At 40.1% G+C, this 21,532-nt stretch overlaps 1 protein-coding gene across 4 annotated transcripts in view; it reads left to right on the top strand.

Moving 5' to 3' along the window:
- eif2b3 (eukaryotic translation initiation factor 2B, subunit 3 gamma) overlaps nt 1-11,969 on the top strand; it is a 38,263-nt gene extending 26,294 nt beyond the window's left edge. For 3 of the 4 annotated variants that reach the window (XM_067605792.1, XM_067605794.1, XM_067605793.1), the window contains 6 exons: nt 2,680-2,816; nt 3,128-3,321; nt 3,517-3,579; nt 3,801-3,949; nt 7,540-7,643; nt 11,722-11,969. In XM_067605792.1, coding sequence (XP_067461893.1) covers nt 2,680-2,816; nt 3,128-3,321; nt 3,517-3,579; nt 3,801-3,949; nt 7,540-7,643; nt 11,722-11,774 — 700 coding nt within the window. In that variant the 3' untranslated portion in view covers nt 11,775-11,969. The remainder of the gene's footprint in view (nt 1-2,679; nt 2,817-3,127; nt 3,322-3,516; nt 3,580-3,800; nt 3,950-7,539; nt 7,644-11,721) is intronic. The other variant, XM_067605795.1, reaches the window with a different exon arrangement.
- Nucleotides 11,970-21,532: the final 9,563 nt, after the last annotated feature.

The raw sequence follows: 21,532 nt of genomic DNA, 5'->3' as shown, positions 1-21,532 counted from the left end.
GCGGTTTGATACACTCCCAAACTTTCTGAGGAAGTGTGACTATAAATAAACAATGACAGCAGAAAGTTCTTAGAGATTTTTATACAAAAATGGAAATGATAGACTCTCCTTTTATAAGAATATCCTCCTAAAGATAAGGAAGAAACCTGGTTGGGCTACTGTTCTCCAAACAGCGTAGTCATTTCCAAAGTAAATGTGGTGAGTGCTGCTGTTAAGCTACATTGTATAATGTAAAGTGATATTTAGCGGTAGGATGACTTCCAGGAAAAGGAGAAAAATAAGAAAAACAGCAGTTCCTGGTAAGTTTGCAAACATCGGATGAGGATCTCATCCTTTGACTGCTTGGCCAAAAGACTCAGTGAAAAGACACCCCAGTTATCAAAGCCAAAAATGTTATTTCTACATTATATGCAGCATGCTCGTTGCTCTGATCAACGGGCCAGCTTTGAAAAAAGCTGCTCTTGATAAGATTTAGCTGATGCTGCAATCCATATTTAATCTCCACAATGTGCATTTTTGCATTTTTGTGTCACAAAATATCATGCCACAATCATGTTAACTAGTCAGTCGTCTGAAAACATTTTCAAGTATAGATCTGACCTGGTCTCCACCGATCCCAAAACACATTTCAACCTGGCTTTCTGCTTAAGGCTAAAGGCCCTCTAGCTGAAAGTCTGTCAAAAGACCTTTCACATTTCCCAACCACAATGACTGCTGGAACAGTGTATACACTTCAGAGGAGATGTGGGGTAACGCATTATAAGACTGCTAACAAAAATATTAAGCATGCCCAATAACGTGACTCAAAACAGGGTGGTGATGAGTTCTTGTAGTCATGTGTATTCTGAAATATATTTTGGAGCGGTTTTGGAAGTTTTGGTTAAAGGTCAGTTTGTGAAAATGTGTTATTGTCCATGGAGCATGTCTTCACCATAGTAGTTTCAGTCCACACATAAATAAACCCAAAGCCAAGGCAACACTCACACACAAACTCAAATCGGCCAATTTTCTTAAAAGCTGTTATTCTCCCTGAACTATACTCCATCTCTTCATCCCTGATGAATATTTTTGGTAATGGCGAGAATTACACTTACACAAACAATAATTTGCCATAGAGATGTTGATATAAATCTTACATCATTACATAACTAATGCACCCTCTGCAGCCGCCATATATCATCTTTCTTGTCTGATGACTCATTTCTTTCTTCAGCTCTTTTCTTTGCTCCTCTCTCTTTTTTCTTCCTTGCTCTTCCATGCTCTTTCTCTCTCTCTCTCCCTCACACACACTGAAGGAGAAATGGACAGAGTAACTGTTGTTTTTCTCCTGTCATTCAGATGGAAATTCTAATCTCCCTTTTTAAAGAAAGCAAGAGAGAGCGAGTGAGGGGGTGGCGGGGGAGGGGTGGTGGTGGTGGAGAGGAAGGCTGAGCACAGCATAGTGCAAAGAGGAGGAAAAATAAATGAAGATGGGGAAATTACCTCCACGTTTGAAAGCATGATTCAGCTTTATTTGCTTAAGTCCTCATAAGGAAATGAGGTGCTAATTATCATTATATTATTTTTTAAAAACATACTTTAAGTAACAACTGCGTTATGCATCATTCACCACATTTTTAAAACGTGTTTCTTTTTCCTCTACTTAATTATTTTTTAATTATAATGGTACATAAGCACCCTTTGGCTTCTTGTTTGCTATTCATAAAGTGTAAAGGTAATAAAAATATACAACTACTTACACTGTGGTCTGGATGAATGTTCAATTCTAATTGACAAGATGGATTTTTATTCGTGACACGATTCTGATGTAGTTACATCACCTTCTCAAAGACTACCAAGACAGTAGTATTCTTTGGACATGACATGAAGTAGTATAATCTCGCTGCAGTGGCTTTGGTTTGTCTGGCACAGCTGACGTCTTCTCCTTTCTGCTGATATAGGAATCCAGCACAAATAGTAGCTGGACACTTGCCAATGGTATTGCAAGTTAAAGGCAAATATGTGGCAAAGATTTTGAGTTAAACGACAGGTTCGCAATTTTTCAAGTCTGTCTTAAAACAATAGTCAGCTGTGCATTTAAACAGGTTTTGCTCACTGTAATCGTTCCTCCTGCTATCAATGGCCATTAAAAGATCCCCTCCTAATGCACTTATGATGTAAGTGATGGGGGCCAAAATCCAGAGTCCTTGTTGTGAAAAAAAAAAAAGTATTTAAAAGTTACAGACTTTTCAATATGAAATTCCCCTTGACAGTGTTTCCCTGTTAAGCAGAGGTGGAAGGATAGTAGCAAAAAGACGGAATTTGGCACTAAAAAGACTGTAAACGGACAGCTGAAGCTTCATATGAGCTTCAGATAAAGTTGTAAATACATTTTTGTGCAGAAGCAAATTAAGCAAAACATGTTTCAATGTTTAAATGGGCACCTGACTATTGTTTTAAGATGGACTTGGATTCAAAACACCTTACTGATCCAGAAAGTAGCTTACTCTTTAAATGTACTTGTTCGTTTACTGTTTCACTGTTACCCTGTCTGCACCAAGTAACAATTAGGAGGTCTAAAGACAGCAAATTATACCAGGATCAATGGCTTCCTGTCTCCCTGTGATACTGACGACTTTGTAGTGTGCTCCACATTTGTGGCATGTTGAGACTTATACCTTTCCTCTTCTTTTATCGCAGGTCAATCTCATCAATCCGCGGTGAGCTGGTGCCGTATTTGGTGCGTAAGCAGTTTTCCAAAACAACCAATAGTCATAAAATCAAAGACAACACAGATGATCAGAACCAGAAAATGAATGACGGCTCCACGAACCATGGTGAGTGTTAAACACAGACAAACTCACATGCACTGACACATGACAACTTCATACTTCAAAATCAGAGGAAGAGCAAGATTTAATAGCCACAGAACTGTAACCTATTTAAGATCGCTCTGAATCCTCAGCATGGAGAATATGTAGATATTGGCTTTTGTTGTAAGTTAATACTGACAGACCATGTAACAAGTTGACCGAAAAATGACAAGTCTGCCCAAAGAAAACACAAAATTCCCCAAAACGCTATTAACATAGCTATCGTCATATTAACGCCTACTGCTGCTCTACCTTCCTCTCCTCCTGCCTCTCAGCAGAGCTCCTCATCTCATCATGCAACGAGCCTCTCCTCCAGCTGGCTCAGAAACGCTCCTGTTGGAACGACCATCGCGGTGACATGAGCGAGGCTTACCACGGAGGAAAGCTCCGCTGCTACGTTCACATTATGGACCAGGGCCTCTGCTACCGCGTCAACACCCTAGCTGCTTACATAGAGGCAAACCGACTGGTGAGTCGGACAAAAGCGTGCTCCAAATAATGTCCAGAGGGTATTTAGAGTCTAGATTCTCATGCTTATTTTGTTTTGTACATTTGACCCAATGGCCCAGTTCCTCTAGAGGCGTATTTAAAGTGTTTTTAATCATTTTTCAAGTATTCCATGGGCTTTTAATCTCATCTCTTCCTTCTCTCCTCTCCTTGCTAGGCTCCAAAGCTGTTCGAGGATCCAGCAGTCCACCCATCTGCTGTTATTTCTGAGAGATGTCAGGTAAGTGTAATAAACAGGAAGTATCATTCTTCACTTGTTCAGATTTCGGTTATGTTGCATCTCCATCTTAATTATCTGTTTTGCTAATCGTCTTCAATTTATCACAGCTCCCTCATAATTACCTCTCTCAGAGATACACCTCAGCATCTGAGAAGCTTGTTTTTGTGTGCATCTCTGTGATTAATGTTTCTGTTTCGTGTATGCGTTCACTCTTCCCTCAGATGGGATCCGACAGTATCATCGGGGCGCAGTGCCAGGTAGCGGATAAGACTTCCATAAAGAGGTCCACTATCGGAAACTCCACCACTGTAAAAGAGAAGGTCAAAGTCACCAACTCTATCATCATGCACGGGGTTACCATCGAGGAGGGGTGAGAACACACACATCCGTACACACACATGCACACACTCGTTGATGACTTTGACTTTGAAGTGCTTTTGGGAAGACATTAATTTAGCCTGAAAAAGAATTTCACCTTCGAGGCATGTTTATGAATTAAGGTTTAATCCTCGCGTCAGCGTTTCTCAAGTGTTCAGTTAGTACATGCATACTGTGTGTTCGACAAAGCAGCGGAATTTAGTAAATAAAGGTTTCAAAAAGAATCATCTTATGTTGCCAGGAAAAACTTTAAAAGCATCTTTAATCGCTATCCAGATGTCATGTTTTTTCATGACTTGAAATTTTGTGTCATGATTTATGTGCTGAGTCTCATCACCATCACCCACTCAAAACTAATCTTATATTTTTAAAGGATGCGTAGTCTCAACTTGGAAAACTAATTTTAGCCCTTATCCTTTAAATCTTTTCATTTTTACGTCTGACAGCAATGGTGCCTATTTTTTCAATCACTGCACTCCTGTGTGTGTGCGTGTGTGTGTGTGTGAGTGTGTGTGTGTGTGTTGATGGGAGGTGTAACAGGTTTTGTTTTCTGTGCTCTATGGGGTCAAACAGGGAGCGCTGAGTTAACAATGCTGCTATTGGTGTGCAACCACCCGGAGGCCAGTTCCAAACAAACACAAAGCTGGTGAACTGAAACACACAACATCCATATATTTCATTTAACCACTAATTTACTCGCCTTTACCAGAGTTCCCACTGGTTCTTCCCACTGAGTCTTTGAAAGGTGTACTCCAGACAGTGAAAGTCTTGGCTATTTGAGAAATTATCTCACAAATGTTGGTATAGCGGAAATGAGTGATTGATCAATCACACAATCAAATGCCATAAAATGTATCAATTCTGATTTTGATGGTGCAACACAGCTTCACAAATGTGAAGGTTTCCTCCATCTCTTATGTTATAAATTGAACATTTTGTGTTTTTGTGGCTGTTTCTCAGACTCTTTTTAACTTATGATAGCTCACTGACATTATTTTTGACATTTTATTCAGTAGATAACAAAGGGATTAACATAAACAATGATTAACTTATGGAAATAACAATTGGTTGCAGCTATAAAGTTGCGTAATGTCACAAATTTCTCACAGATGTTTTGCAACAAATTCTGCAAACGGGATGCTTTTATCCTTAGAAACTTCCACTGCAGTAAATTTACTTTTCAGCAAATTTTCTTTGCTGAAAAGTAACAACACCTTTTTGTTGAGTAAAATCATGGAAGGACCATCAAGGATATTGCAGATATTTAGTCACAACATCATGACTTAACTGGGAAAGGGCAAAGAAAGCCGGTGTCGCTGGTTTTACTCTCTGATTAGTGATGCGTCATGATCAGCCATTGGTTTAAGTGGTCAAAATTGACTGCTTGGTTTCAACAAAAGAGGACTTGTATAGAGAGACGCAGTAGCTACTGTAGAATTAGCATGTAGATTGATCTTCTCAGTCTCTTAGCCAGAAGCCCCGGTGGAAAGAGACTCATCTTGGCCTCCAGTCCAGATTTTAATGCACTCATTCACAGGCTCCTTTTCTTTTATCTCAATTTCTTACTCCTCCCTCTCTTTTCTTTCCATCAAGGCCTCAACGCCATCTCTCTCTCTTCTCTCTCTGTCTCTCTCCATCTCTTCTTAAGCCTTTCAGGGACCCCAGCCAGCCAGCATGGGGACCCTCATCATGCCCATGTTAGGTGCCCGCACAAAGGCATGAAAGAACGAGAGAGACGGGAGAAGGGAAGAAAGAAGCGAGGGGAAAAGCAAGCTAGCACGCAAGAAAGAAATTGCAATTCTTTCTTTTCTTTCTTTGAGGACATAAGAAGGAAGGAGAAAGAAGGAAAGAAAGAGCCAGTATGAGGGGATTAGCAGACCCCGGCCATGTCGCAGAAACCCCTTGCATTTCTGGTTTCTTTGTTTGGAGCTGACCAGAGCTTGTTGACAAAGCGCTGCATGTTTGGGAAGGGGGATAGTAGGGGTCAACTTTACAGGGGGATTGGCACAGGAGGTGGGGGTTGACGTGTGTGTGTGTGCGTGTGTGTATGTGTGTGTGTGTGTGTGTGTGAGAGAGAGAGAGGGAGGGAGGATGGGGGGGTCATGGCAAGGAGGAGCCCTGGTGTTAGTAATTAGTGGTGTTTCAGCTCTGAAGCTTCTTTGGTGGTCTCTCTCTCTCCCTCTCTCTCTAATGTTACAAAACTCTGAATCTTGTAATCTCCCATCACCAACTACCACCACCTCCTAGGCAGTCACTTACACACACACACACACACACACACACACACTCACACTCACACACACATTTCTCCCTCCAGGCCTAACCACCTGAATAGAATGGGCCAATACAAACCTGTCTGTGTGTGAGGTGCAGAGGGCCAAGGGTGTGTGCGTCACTGCCTGGGCAAGACCAACATTCTCCGCTGGTCTCCCCAAGCTGCTGAAACACACACATACACACACACACACACACACACACACACACATTCTCTATCCCACACACACTTACATATACATGCCCTCCACGGTTAGCCGACACAGGACACACAAGACTGTCTGTGTCTCCTCTCCAAGAATTTTATGGTGATGGTCTGGCCGAATGTGAGGGTGCATGGTGGGTTGGCACTGCCAGCTCAGGTGGGACCTTAGCACGGTGCCAACAATGTCCTAACATGCGCGCGCACACACACACACAGGCGCACACAGCGTGGGCTGCTGTTGTTCTTTAATATATATGCTAATGTCATGTCATTAAGTTCAGTTGATTGGGTACGTTTGAGGGTCCAGAGCAGGTGGGAGGATCCGTGACGGGGAAACTGCCTCATTGTCCCTACTATGAGTTTGACCTCAAGTGTGGCACTCAACCCACAACTGCACAAGTGGAGAAGCTCAGCGGAAGGCTGTGGCTGTACTGGGCAGCTCCCAGTATCAATGTTCTGAACTGTATGTATGTGTGTGTGTGTGTGTGTGTGTGTACAAGCTCCAAGGAAGAAAACAGAACATGAACCATAAACATGTTTGACCGTCCAGTGGGCCCTGAAGAGCAAACAGTAGCAATCGGAAAATTATGTTTTAACACTAACAAACCCGTCCCAGCAAAATATTCATCTTTAATTACTCAAGAGCTCGTAAACTATCAGTTTGTACCAGAAATGAGCGACTGGCTCAATTCTTTCAGGTCTGCACGTAGAAAATGAGGTTTAAATATTCTTAAAAGGAATATTGTCGAGTAGTTCATTTAACTTTTAATATGGGAAGCATCAAATGAAGTAGAATGAATTATGCTTTATTAATCCCTGAGGTAAATTAGCCTATCTTTAATCTCAGAGCCAATAAACGATGACTGTTCAAGGGTTGCAAGCCAGCAGTCTGCAAGTTTTCACTCCAACTCATCACCTCAGCAGTTTGATGTAGGAGTGCTAATCAGTAGATTGGTATGAATAAAAACCAACAAGATTCTTGGCTCTCCACGGCGCATTGCTGGCCACCCATGTAATATTATAATGCACCCTACGCACATTATACATGAAGTTTTGAATATGATAAGAATGTGGTTAATGCTACTTGTGTATTTGGTTTCCAGGTGTAATATCCAGGGCAGCGTGATCTGCAGTAATGCTGTTATCGGCCGAGGGGCAGATCTCAAATACTGTCTGGTGGGAAACGGACAACGGATCGAACCAGAAGGTGAGGCCCACTAGCATGAACACACACACACACACACACATAGCAAACAAAAAATGGCCTCAAAATGTTTTATTTTTAATTTCTTTTTATTGTATTGATCAAGTGTACTATTTAATTTCTTCTCACTGTAAGTGGGAGCAGATGATACCTTGCTCAACAACGTGAATGTACATTTTTTTGATTTTTGAGTATTTGAATGTAGGAAAACATACAGTAATTGACCATTTTGCATCCCCAAATTCAGTGAACGCCTTATACTAGTCCTCAAAGGTTGCTTTCACAAAGCTACACCGCTAAATGAAAGGAGCGGGATAAACACAGGTTGGACAAAATAACAGAAACACCTAACCGTTCAATACAACAGCTTTGCCCCCACCCCCCCACCTCCTTCGTTGTTAAGTGCCAAGCATTCTAGCCAACTAGGAAAGTTTCTTAATTCTGAAGTCTGTGTGATAGAGAGATTTGTCCGAGATTTTTTTTTTTTTTTTTTATTTCCTTAATCCTCTTGTCCCCAAAGCTAGCTGTGTGTGCGTATGTGTGTGTGTATGTGCGTGTGTGTGTATGTGTGTGTGTCACATTGATGGAGAGGTTAGAGAGCAGGGCCAGAACAGGACCACCCGGAATTCAACAGCAGCAGCCTCCAGCCACATCCAAAACACACACACACACACACACACACACACACACATATACACGCGCACGTATAGAGAAAGAGAGCAAGCCCGGCTACCAGACTGAGCAGCCTAATTGAGTGAACAACAGGGTGCTCTAAGTAACAACAGTTTGAATTTGAGCTAAACTCGCCTGAAAATGTTTGAAACAGTTGAGACTTTTTGAAGCATCTAGTGAGTGATCACTGTAACAAAAGTGCTTCTGCTTTTGTTGGCAGCCGTTTTACTACTGGCCAGCAGATAGCTGCTAACATTATGTTATTGAACACTGGAAACTTGGAGCCCTGGTTGCATAATTGTTTTGCACACACTGTATAGCCAAAGTTCAGTCACACAGTATCAGAGCTCCGTCTTTTGTCTCTCTGATGGATCAAAAATTTGCATTTTGATGTATATGTTTTTTTTTGTGTGTGTGTGAACACACACACAGACACACAGTTTTGTTTTCATACCACATTTTCTTTCCTCATCATTTCAGTTTTTTTCAATTCATCTCTTCAACTTTATTAAATTGGCCCTTCAACAGATTGTTAAAATGGATCTGCTTGATATAGTGGAGTTAAATCAAGTTTATTTATGTAGCCCCAAATCACAAGTTTGTCTCAGAAGGCTTTTTAATATGTACATCAAATAACACCCTCTTATCCTTAGACCCTCGGTTTGGATACAGATTAACTCTTTATTAAAAGAAAAAAAAAAAAAAACGGGAGAAAGCTTAGGAAGAGCAATAGAAGAACGATCTTTCTTCCAGGACAAATAGGGGATATAACTGTAGCTGCTCTTGAATCATAGTGTTGTTCATTATTGTAAAAATTTGGCACATTAGCTTTCTGGCAAATGCGGACACACATGTGGTGGATATTAAAGTCTATCTTACCCTGAGCAGGGAAAGATGAAATATAGACTACAAAAAGAGCAAGATCTTCTTCTTCTTTAGCTCATGTTTTCTGATAATCTCGGGCTAACGACACACCTGAAGGTTTATCTAAGTGACATGTCTGTACAGAATACTCTTATTACTCAACATGTTAAGTAGTGCACATCAACAAAAGAGAGCAATGAGTAGTAGTCCAATACATTTAAAATAATTAGCTGGAATGGTTGTTAACCCCCCTTTTTACTTTATATCATAATAAAGTGCAGGATTGTCTCTTGCCACCAATCTAGCTAGATGACCGTAGGCTGCTAAAGACATTACACACACCCACTCTACTGCTGAAGCTGTTAGCAGTTAAGGACCACCCTGACAGTTCACACACAAACTCATACAATATACACACACACACACACGCATATATACACAGGTCTGCCAGGTGTTGATATTTAATAGATACATACCTCTGCTCTGGGTGCTTTGATAAATACACACACATACACGTGCATTGATACAGTACTCATACAGAGACAGATCCACACTCTTTCCTTTCCCTCCATCTGTCTCTTGAAGATGACACTCAGAAGCAATTCAGTCTTATTCATGGCTTTTTTTCTTTTCTTAGTTTTTCAGTCTGGCAAGAGTTCGGGCTTCTTCTCATGTTTGTCACTGGCCCAGCATGAGAAATTTGTCAACACATTAAGACATTCAAACACTATATTAGTTACTGACAAATCAATCAACCCGAATTGAGTAACCTTTCCTCCCTTTCTGTCCAGTCACCCCCCTCTCCTCCTGTCCCATGCTCCATTTGTCCTCCCCTCCACACTGCGGAGGATAAACTTGCTCCGAGCAACAGATTCCTTCACACTAAAACCTGTCTGTGTGGATGGAACATTAGTCTCTGCCACCGTTTGCTTTGGATCAGTACCGATACTCGGGGATGGGCGGAGGGATGGAAGGATGTGAGGAGGAGTAGCGGCTGCTTTCTTCATGCTGAACCGGCTGTGGGTTGAGAGAGATAGCGAGAAAATGCTGGCAGACTTGGTTTCAAGCATCATCTATTTCTTTTTGTTGGGTTCAAGTAGCGGTCAGGGTGACCTAAGTCTTACCACACTTGAACTGATTCTGGGACTGATCTCAAATAAATTAAAGGACCATAAAGCAGATATGCATGTTGTAGCCCGTTAACTATAAACTGTAGATCGACTTCTCAGCTGTCAGGCTTTTCATTGTGTTACATTCATAGCAGTATGGTATCACAATGAACTGGATAGGTATTCCATTACTAGAATTATTTTGTTGCCTTTAGATTTGTTGGCAAAGTTTGGGTTATCCATGTGTGGTAATGCAGTTTTTAATACCAAATTTACAAGATCATTTTTACAGCTTCCGTGTTTGTAATCCTGATTAAAATGTTCGATTGGTCAGTCTGTTATTGCAGTGCTGTGTGGAAGCCAGGTCTCAAATCTTGGATGCCAGTATAGTCTCAGTCAACAGTAAAGTACTGTGTTTGAAAGTTGTAATAAATCAGATAAATTGTGCCAAAACAGCAGTGAAGTTCTTTAGGTCTTCAGTGCAGATTCATTAACAGTAATAGTACATATATATAAACAGTATATGATGTTGGTTAAAGTCCAGATGAAACAGCATTTCGAGAGTATCTAACTTCTGTATTGTGATGGATTTTCGAGTGAAACGGGATAGACAGGCAGGACATAAAGTTGGGAGGAATTTAATTTGAACATTGAAAAGTGAGCATGTCATAATAAATTTTAGCTCTGTGCCGCTAAAAGTTGAAGACTGATTGACGCGCGGATGTCATGGTTGAAACGGGTTGGTTCAAACATACGTAAGCACACGTCATACTTTGTTTTACAGGAAGAAACATGATTGGATTTTGATGTAAGAATACAAAGAAATTGATTTTTTTGTACTTTTTTGGTATATATTGTTAAATATTTGCACAATATAACCAGGGATGTGATCTTAAAGGGTTAAAAGGCATTTGTCATTTCATCTCCACTTTAAACACACATTTAACACACCACAGCTGGACATGCCCTCTGAAAATTATGATTTTGTTACTCTGTCATCTATCTGTGATTAGCTGCTTTTTATTCATTTGAAAGTTATCACATTAAAATTCAAGGACATATCAAGTTTTGATCTCCAAATGTGTTCAGTAAAAAAGTGCTGATTGCTGATTGTATTCACCACAATAAATTCCTTCAGTGAACAGGATAACGAAAAACATTTTTCACTCCGACAGTGGTTGTGTGTAGTAGCAGAAAATGGTAGAATATCATATTGAATAAGATTAAGATGGGATTATTTTCGCCACAATATGCTATACACATTTTTCTGTTTATCCAGTCTTATTTGGGAGGGTTTTATAAATCTGAAGGATCCTCCAGCTTTCTAAACCATAAAAACACCTGAATTTTGAATTACACACAACAGCAAAACCCGCCTTTGATTTCCTGTTTTTCTTTTCTGATATAATTTTAATTCATTTCTCTTTCTTCTTCAGCTGAAAGGACTAACGAGGTCATTGTTGGAACAGACCAGCTGATGGAGATCTAGCTCCCACAGGGAAGAAGTGGCATCACCTCATTAACCAGTCACAGAGCAGCAAAACACAGAGGACAACGAATTCACCGGCTGACCGACCAATCAGAAGCATGGTTGCTGCTTGATGGTTTCACACTCTCTTCTCATAGGCTTTTTTTTTTTTTTAAATTGTGTCTGAATAAAGACAGATCTGCTTAAACCCCTGAATCTGTTATTTGGGTGTTTTTAAACCATTTTGATGGTGATGATTTAAATTACTTTGTGTGATGTCGACTGTTAGTTTGAGTTAGATCTTTGTAATCATTTCTCCACACTAGCTATTATCTGATCGTTACTGTCTCCTAATAGCAGCACTCAATTACTCAAGTCACCCTGTTGGAGAGGGAGGAGCGCAGACTCGTACACGTTTGAATGTGCATGGTGTTTACACGCGCACACCGTGCAGCTGTGAAGACCAGAGATGGAGAGAAAAGCAGTGGGAGGGGTGACCACAATGGCATGGGGGTTAAGTTTATTTGTACACAAAAATTGTGTATGTGTAGGTCCCAGACCACCCAGCTTGATCCTGTATCAGTTAACACTGACACCCCACCCTCAAACACACACACACACACACACAGCAGAAGAGGAAACTTACTCGCGCCTGACGCTTTTCTTTCTTTTTTCTCCTCTTCTTTCCCTTTCTGCTCCCTTTGCTGTCACAAGATTTATTGCATTCCTTCGGCAGAGCATTTCTCAAATTACAGGTTTGAAGTTCCTTAGTCACGAAGGAAGAAGATGAGGGCAGGGATGTCTGTAGGGGTGCTCTGTGTGTGTGTGTTTATATGTGTGTGTTTGTGTGTGTGAGATTTACTGTCCTCTGTTTCCTATTGTGTCTGTGGTCCTGCAGGAGTCATTTAGACTGTCTCTTGCGGCCCGATTATGATGTTGATTATGATGTTTCAACACTGTAAAGTACAGCTTTGTTGATGAAGGTGCACTTGATTTTGCTCAACATAAGAGATTCTTTACTCAGAGATCTGTAACTTTCTGCTTGTTTTCACTCTGAAAGTGGGGCTTCATGTGGGGTACCACTTTGCCGGTCAAAACAACAGTTGAATAATGTCTTCTTCAGCTCTGCAAGGAGCCTTTCTACAGTCTGAGGAAATAACACTGATGATGTCATCAGAGTTATCTTGGGTTGGTATTCTTAACTATTATTATAACCGCTTATTTCTTAACAGAAAGTCTGTTACAAACCGGGGGTCTAACAAAAGATGCTATCTAGTTGCATCATGGGAAATGTAGGATCCAGTCCTTTTATGGTTGACCTGTACTAGGGATTAAAACAGCCTCTTCTGTATCAAATGTGATGCAGATTTATTTTTGTAAATCTGCCTCATAAGCCCACAAACGTTATTGTTGGAAAGCCCCTTTAAGCATCAACAAAGATAGCAGAGCATCAAGTTTTGTGCTCGTTACATCCGGCGTGTCCTTATTCCATACTATATACTAATTCTAAGCAGACGTGAGTCTATATTGTGCTCTCACTCGAAAAGTGACAAGATGAAATAAAGTCAAACCAGACAGTACAGTATGCATACTAACTAAATACAGTTGTTTTTTTGAGTGTGATGTACACTATTCTCCCACAGTGCAATGCACAAAGGAAATAGGAGCAGCTGCTGACAGGCGGAAAAATGAAAATAACGTGGGTGATGGTGAGACGACTTCAAAAATATCTTGAAAACAAAAAGATCATTATTACATTTTTAGGAAGACGTTTGTTTTCTCTTTCGTTGTCACAGTTTGTTTGACATCCAATTTATTGGATCATTTCCTGTTAGTTTAATATGGTATAGTATGTTCATTTCTTGTATACTAACTGCTTAACCCATACACTATAACGATTAGTATGTAGCGTGGATTTGTCTCACCTCATAGTTTGTATCCAGCTGTGTGGCAAAGTAAAAATGCCATCGACCGAGCTGTTGACTTGGGGGCAAATATTTCATGGACGGTACCAGAACAGGTGCAACCTGACGAAACAACTTAGCAAACATTGCAGATTTTAGTTTTTAAACTATTAGATGGGATGCAAAACGAGGAGTCTCGCTTTCATTTGAACAAAATACATTCCATAAATGTGGGTCCCCAAGCTGAAAAAGATGAACAGCTTAAAGAAACAAAAGTATTCTTTATTTAGCCATTTAGGCCCCACCACAGAATTGTCTTCCCACTGTGTTGACTGTAGATGTGGCTTCAGCTCACAGACTGAAATATTTCTGGGTCCAGTACTTTTCCATCCTCCTTGTTGTACCTGTGTTTATATTCCTTTAAGCAATTCCTGTCCTACTTTTCAGTATTCAGATACAAATTCAACTTTCTCCTTGAGAAAACTTTTGAAAATGGAAAGATTGTTGTTGACTTCACTCTTTTACTATTTTACCAGTGTTGATTTTTTACCCCAGGCTGCTTTCGTTTACCTGCTTCAACTACTTAATTCATGTTGTTACTTCTACATTTGAAAATATCTTTTTCTTATCAGTATTATTCACATCTAATGAGTATTGCCAACTGGGTCACAGCAAGCTAGGAATTTTGTCACTTATTGGGGAACCAGTTGTAGCCGTCTCCTCACACGACAAGAGTGACTAGATAAGAAGGTGAAAGACCACATAGGTCACCTGAATTTTGAATTTAAAAAGGTGAACCCCACAGTTAAGGTTCACTGTGTCTGTGCTCTTTGTCTTGGCTGTGTTAAACCTTTTTAGTGGTCTCACACCCTGACCTCTCTCCTCAACCTCATGATGAGATCTGGCAGCTGGGTGTGTTTGGGTAGAGGTTTGTATATTTGTACAAAGACCCCAGAGTCCCCTCTTTACAACGCCACCATGGCTGAACCCGCCCTACCAGTCCATACGTGTGTTTGCTCGTGTGTGTGTGTGTGTGTGTGCATGTACGTGTGCAGAGACTTACCTGTGAGTGACCATTGTTAATCCTCTGTCACACCGACTAATCAGTGCTGTCTCACACCGCCGTGAGTGAATGCATTTATGCGTGCGCACACATGCGTGCACAATTGTGCATGTTTGCTTTGCAGATCTGGAGATCAGATGTCAAGCCACAGATCATATATCAGGCTGTCTGTTGGTCTTTGGTTCTGTAGCAGTGTGGAATTTTCGCGCATCTCTACAGAAGATTTTCATCTAATTATGCATCCCAAACAAATCTATCTCCAACCGCAGAGAGGAGAAAAGAGATCCGAAAAGTGAAACATTTTATGCAACAATTATAACCCATTTAGCTGGCAGCACATTCATCCGCAAGATTTGCTTCAACAGGGATGAAATAAATGAAGATGCTCTTGCACATTTGCAGTGACATTTTAAAATGAGCCTCTTTTGCTCATGTCAAAATATACACTTTTCAGCTTTAAGTTCTCTCTCTGTTGCACTTACTAGATTGTGTGTCTCTGGCTGAAGTGTGTTGTTTTTCATGCCTGTGTGCGGAGTGTTTCATCACTTTCTTTAGGACATTAATGTTATAGAACTTGACAGAAGTCTGGAGTTTCAACAGGCTTGTTCACATTGAGGGTTTTTTTTCCTTTTCACAGTCTGGAAAGGGGCCCAGAGCTGGTTGGGGAAGTTTCAAATGGGTGTCATGGTTTTAGTCAAGATAAAAAGAAATTTATGACACTTTTGGCTGTATTATTTTGACACCGTTTCGTGTCTCACATGTCCCTCCAAAGTTATGTCTAATGAATAGGATACAGCTGGTTTGGTGGTCACTAGTTTAAATGGTCAAATCACCCAAATTACAAAAAGCAAATCTTCACACTTATCAATAATGGTGGAGAATTGGGTTTTATGGGCCAACTTTTTGAGATATCCACCTGAATACAAAGGAGAGGTGGATGGAATTTTGTTTGTGGTGCGCAACGTATTGAAAAATACATTTAAAAAAGCAGCAGCAATGTGTTTATCAAGAACCAATGTTGCAGTTAATCCAGATCATCCAAAAATCTGACTGGCAATGGTTCTCATGCAGGAACTATTTTCTATTGAAGAAGAAGGAAAAGTGAAAACAGTCCAAAGCAAAGTCTGTATATTATCTAGAGTAAGCAGGACATTAGTTAAGAAAGTTGGAGAGGAAGTGTTTGACCTTCCTCAACTTTAATTTACGAAGTAAAACAATGAATTGGGAAGCAACCAAGCAACAGAGTATAGATAGATAGATGGATAGATGGATGGATGGTGGAGACAAATATGCGAGATATGGACATACGCAGGCGCACAGAGAGGTGGGGTGGAGTCTGAGCTCTGGGTTGTGGGGTGGGGGTGTGGGGGTGGTTTGCTTGAGTAGCTGGGTGGCTTCATGGCTTGAGGGCTGATCGTGGGTGAGCAAGAGAGACAGGGAGAGCGAGCAGGCCACCCAAGTGGCAGTCAGTCAGAAACCTGTGTGTGTTTGCTGCTGACCCCTACACATTAGCACAACACTTCCTCAATTTGTCTTCTGTGTTCTCCGGCCACAAATGAATTTCCTCCCTCCCTCTCTTTTTTTTTTTTTTCCACACACTACCTTTCAAGATGCTACCCCCCTCTCAAACACACACACACACACACACACACACCAACACCACCCCAACCATGCACCATCTCTAACTTAAACATCTGAATACACACACACACACACACACAAACACCCTTTTTACAAGCTTTAGAAATACAACAGTTGCTTATGTTGCTCAGCCAACAATGAGTGTGTGTGGAGACAAAGATCCCATGTATGGGATAACAACCTCACTGACATGCCTGACACACACAAACACACACACTCACACACACACACTAAGCCAGATATCCCTGTCTGTCACTGCGGAGGCCCCCGGCTAATTAACTAAACATTGACTGGGTGGTTGATTGGGATCACATCTTAAATCGCTTTTGCTGTAAAATCACAGGAAGAAACAGACGATTGACCTGCTTTACACACTCAGGTGATCTTTTTCTCTCTAATCTTATTAGTTAAACTGACTGCAAAGTGGTTGGCTATTCCAAATCATTAAAAATACACACATTTTCATGTCTCAAACCTTCAATTTCCTTTATTTTACTTGTCAGTCCCCCTTAAAATCAATTTATTGTGTTCAATTCAACAAAAACATTTAAAAGTGATACTTGAAGTGTTTACTGTTTGAGCTTTTTCATTTTATTTGTAAAAGATATTTTAATAGATCACATTTTTATTAATAAAAAGAGCTAGAAGTGTGTGTTTAAAAAGCTGATTTATGTACTAGGAGTTCAATTTTCAAGAATTTATCTAAATATGATGTCTGTGATTTAAAGACAGCTGTGTGTTGTCTCCAAACATTTGAATAGAAGGTTTTCTGATAAGCTTGTTCATCATTTGTAACAGATCACAATAGTTCGGAGCCTTTTTTTGAAACGCTATACCGTTTCAGCCATGTTTGCTCACATAGACATGCATATGCATACACACACACACACGCTTGTGAGTGTTGTGCACTTTTCTTTTAAAGCTACAGGTCTGAGTTTGCATTACCACCTGCTAGCTGTGTCTGACAATACCTCTGTTACAACCGCACAAACAAAGACTTAAAGAAAAGTGTGTTTCTCTGTCTCTCTGTGTTTTGTGTGTTTTTCCCCTAGAAAGGCAACCATTCATTACAATGACAAAGGGGTAAAGAAATGCATTATCATAATTAATCTTGTGTGAGACTGTGGGTGGCAGCTTCAACTCTCCTCTGAGACTGACAGAGGTGCTCAGTGCAGAAAGTGTCTCTCTGCTACTGGGTAACTTTTTGCCTTTTCACTGATATCTGGGAAAATTGTGTAATTATAGACCAGTAGAGTTGAAAAATAGCTTACAGGTATTCCCAAAAAATATGTGTGAGATGACTGTGTGAAATATAAATGGAACACCCAAACTGAAGATGTTTTACAACATGATGAAAAAGTCAAAGGTTTCGGTTCATTTAATCTATGGTGTATATTTTTTCCCATCATCAAAAAATGCGACTGTTTGTGTTTTTGAACAGATTTATTTTTTCAGTCGGCCAGACTAGAGCCAAATATTCTGTTTGGTTATCATGAAAATCATTTGTTCATTTGGATAACAGTTGGCCTGAAATGTGTTTGTGGTTTCTTCCATCTGATAAAGTCAATGTCAATTTCAAGAAAACATTTTCCAGGGAATTTTTGTTATGTCTCCGTCTCTCCAGCACTGGATGTGTTGCTTGCTTGTGTTTGCATGATAAAAATGATTGTGAATCGCCCTCACACATAGATGTACTCAGGGCTGCATGATTTCTTTTAGATTGTCACCTTAAAAGTGGATATTATCACTTCAGTCACCCTGAAACTGCAGTCAAATGTGCCTCTTTTTTTTAGACTTGTATCAAAAAACATTTATTGATACTTTTTTCAAGTTTGTTTTTTAGCTGATATTGGTTGCACAATAGTTTTATTTTCTTTATAAGAGGTGTGAGGTTTGGATAATGCATTAAACATGCAACAGTTTGGTGCACCTAAAAAGCCTTTTTATGCTCCAAAACCTCATTCTGATTGTTTTTTCTCTTCAGGCACCAACTCATTTTGAGTTTCAAACCGATGGATACACTGATAGCTATGATCTCTACTTTCTTTCTCTCATTTAAATACTATATTATATAAAGACAATCATTGGCAAGTGTAGAAAAGTTAATTAGAGTGTACTTATCTGATTCTTACCCAAATTTTAAAATGTTTCTACAAATTATATGCTATGACTGTTTGATCCAGGCGTCTTACTGCATATCAAGTGACATATAAAGACCAACTGGAATCACATTAATTAGCTTTATGACACTTTAAAGACATATATTCAAAGGGGGAAACAGAAGGTCTATAGATAATCATTTACTTAAATGTTCAATTCAAATAGATTGTTTGTACATTATATAGATATCAAGTCATCTACGGCAGCGATTCCCAACCTAGGGGTTGCAAAGTGCCGATGTGTATGTTAGCTTTTCCTGACTTTTCCTAATTTCTGTTTTTTCTTGTGAAATACTAAATCCTTTCACCTCTGGGCACCTATAAAATTTCTTCAAATGAAACAATCACTCATCATAACCTGTGATGAGAGGTCACAAGGGTGTACGGCCTCATTTTAAGGGGTTACAAGCCAAAAAAGGCCTGGGAATGGGAACCGCTGATCTACAGCACATATACTAAATCTAATCAAGACATGTTCATGATATTGGATGTAGTGCTGTACTTTTAATATGAAAGCTTTATTTTCACCTCACTTCTTTCGTGGGTCCAGAATGAAAAACGTATATATTTCCTCTTTTTCTGAATCATCTACTATCCACCTATACTTGTCCTTTGTTAGAACGAAAGAAGAAATGCAGTTGTGAGCAGCCTCACAGCCTCTCTCTTTGATAAATAAACACTTTCCGGGCCTGAACTCTGGGCGTCTCGGCTGTTGTGAGACAGCTGAATGCCAGAGTGGTTCCGTAGCTCTGCCTATAGCACATACAGAACCCCGGACGGACAGCCAGCCAGCCATGCATGCATGGATGAACGGATGGATGGATGGAGTCACTGGGGAGAGATGAAATGGAGGAATGGAGATAGGGAGGGAGGGATAAGGAAAGAGAGGAAGAGCAGGAATGGAGTAGAAACAGAGAGGGAGGTGTTAAGAAAAGAAAAGAAAGAAGAAATAAAAGGCAAAAGTAGAGAAGATGGAACAACTGAGAAGATAAAGAGAGGAGGGGATGGATGGAGGGAGAGGGACCATGTGGGACACAGGACGGAGAGACGGGAAAAGAGGGAGAGAGGGCTTGGGCGGTTTGTGTTTGGAGGCCGGGGCGGTGTGATGGCAGATATCTGCACAGCGCATGGTCATCTCAGATGGTTTATTTATCCAAGGCCTCCAGACCAGGCCTCGGACCTCCCTGAGTTTGTTAGGCTTGAAGGGGCCCCCTACCACACAACCCAATTCCTCACATTCCACATTAGCTCCCATTTCCAGCTGCCTGTTTCCCTCTACCACTCAACCCGACCCAACCCAGTCCAGCCCAACTAGTTCCAACAAAGCGGAAAAACAGGCCGGCCAGTGCCACCCTAGGAACGTGAGCGTATTATAAGAGCGTATGGCCGCCTCCATTTGGACAGATGGATGAGTAAGTATATATGTAGGTGTATCACTGAAGAGCGGCGGTGTAGTGGTAAAATGAGAAGTTCACAGCAGTATCCTGTGATCCTACTTTCAAGTCAATAGAGTTAATAGTGTATACTAGCTGTTTCATCAGGAGATAACCAAGAGATAGAAGCAGCAGAAATGCTTAAAGTTTTAAAACTGCCTCTATACTTGAATCTTTGTTGTTTTCTTTGTAACCAAAGATCTAATATTGCCCATTTGTGCCCACTTTTATTTATTTATAAAATAAAGATTTGAAGTATGTCTGGGTGTGGCTCCAAAAGGTATCTCAGTCCTTGGATAATTGTGTTTGTTGATCTATGAAGGTTGGTACAAAAGAGTTACACAGATACTTAAAATTGAGGGAGTCTACTCATTAACCGAACATCTGTGAAAGTATTGATTACTTATCCATCAATATTGGTGAAACTTGAGCCCTGTAGTCTTTACTCTCAACCCCAATTCCAAATCACACTTGGAAAAGCATGTATAAGAAAAATAATTTAAAGATAATCCTCATCATTATTGATACTAATTATGAAAATGATTATGATGATTCATATTGTTCATAGTAGTGGCAAAAACATGAATATTAAAGTCTGCGTCCATGGTTTTACTTTTACGTGTTGTCTGTTTGCAGTTATTCATATTTAGCGTTGGAAGGAAAGGGGCAATGACAGCAAAATAAGGCAGCTCATGTTGGACACAAACTGCTGATTTATGGATGCCAATTCAAAAAAAAATTCTCTCAACCATTTTCATATAAATTTCACACCTTATACTGTGAGTTGCATACTGTAAATGCCAGTTTAGTTTAAATACCCCGTGACCTATTAAAAAGTCATATAGAATGTATATAAAGTGTATATATATGCCATCAAACATTGGAATATGCTTCCAGCTGAGGCTTGAACTTGCACAGACTGTCTGTATAATTGTTAGTGTGATAGAGACTATGTCAGAGTGTTTTAGCTATCTGGAGATTGTTCTGTGTGTACCTGGCCAGGGACCGCAGATGGAAATTAGCTAACAGCTAAAGCTGGCATAAATCATCTCTTCTCATTTTGAGATTAATATTTTTTGTGCATGGTCCTTGTTTATTAAAGCCCAAATACTAAAAAACTAGTGAACTACCATTAAAAAAAATCTGTCCACTAAGTATATTGCTGTATAAAATCTATGATAATAGCCATGAACAAATTTGATTTTCTTGTTTCTTAACATGTAAAAAGTTGAAAATGCAGCCTATCGCTCTAACTTGCTTCACCTTTGCCTTTCTAGAAAATGGGTATAATCCCAAAAGTGAGTGTGCAATCTAAAGACACGTTGTAGTGTTTGCAAATACATGATAAATGATTAGAAAAAGTGTCTTTATTACCACTAAGATAATTACTGTTACTCTTAAACTTAAATATGTTTTCCTTATATCACTTTTTTCCATCATTATGATTAACTACATCAGATACAACATCACATCCTTCTATCTCTCTCTGGGTGATAATGATGGATGTAACAGCTCAACAACAATCTGTCACATGGACTGAACCTGGACCTAGCTGTCAACACTGGAATGAACCTACAGC

The sequence above is a fragment of the Thunnus thynnus genome, chromosome 12 (assembly GCF_963924715.1).
Source record: "Thunnus thynnus chromosome 12, fThuThy2.1, whole genome shotgun sequence".
NCBI lineage: Eukaryota > Metazoa > Chordata > Actinopteri > Scombriformes > Scombridae > Thunnus > Thunnus thynnus.
Note: the sequence above shows the minus strand (reverse complement) of the source record. Positions and strands in the feature narration are given on the sequence as shown.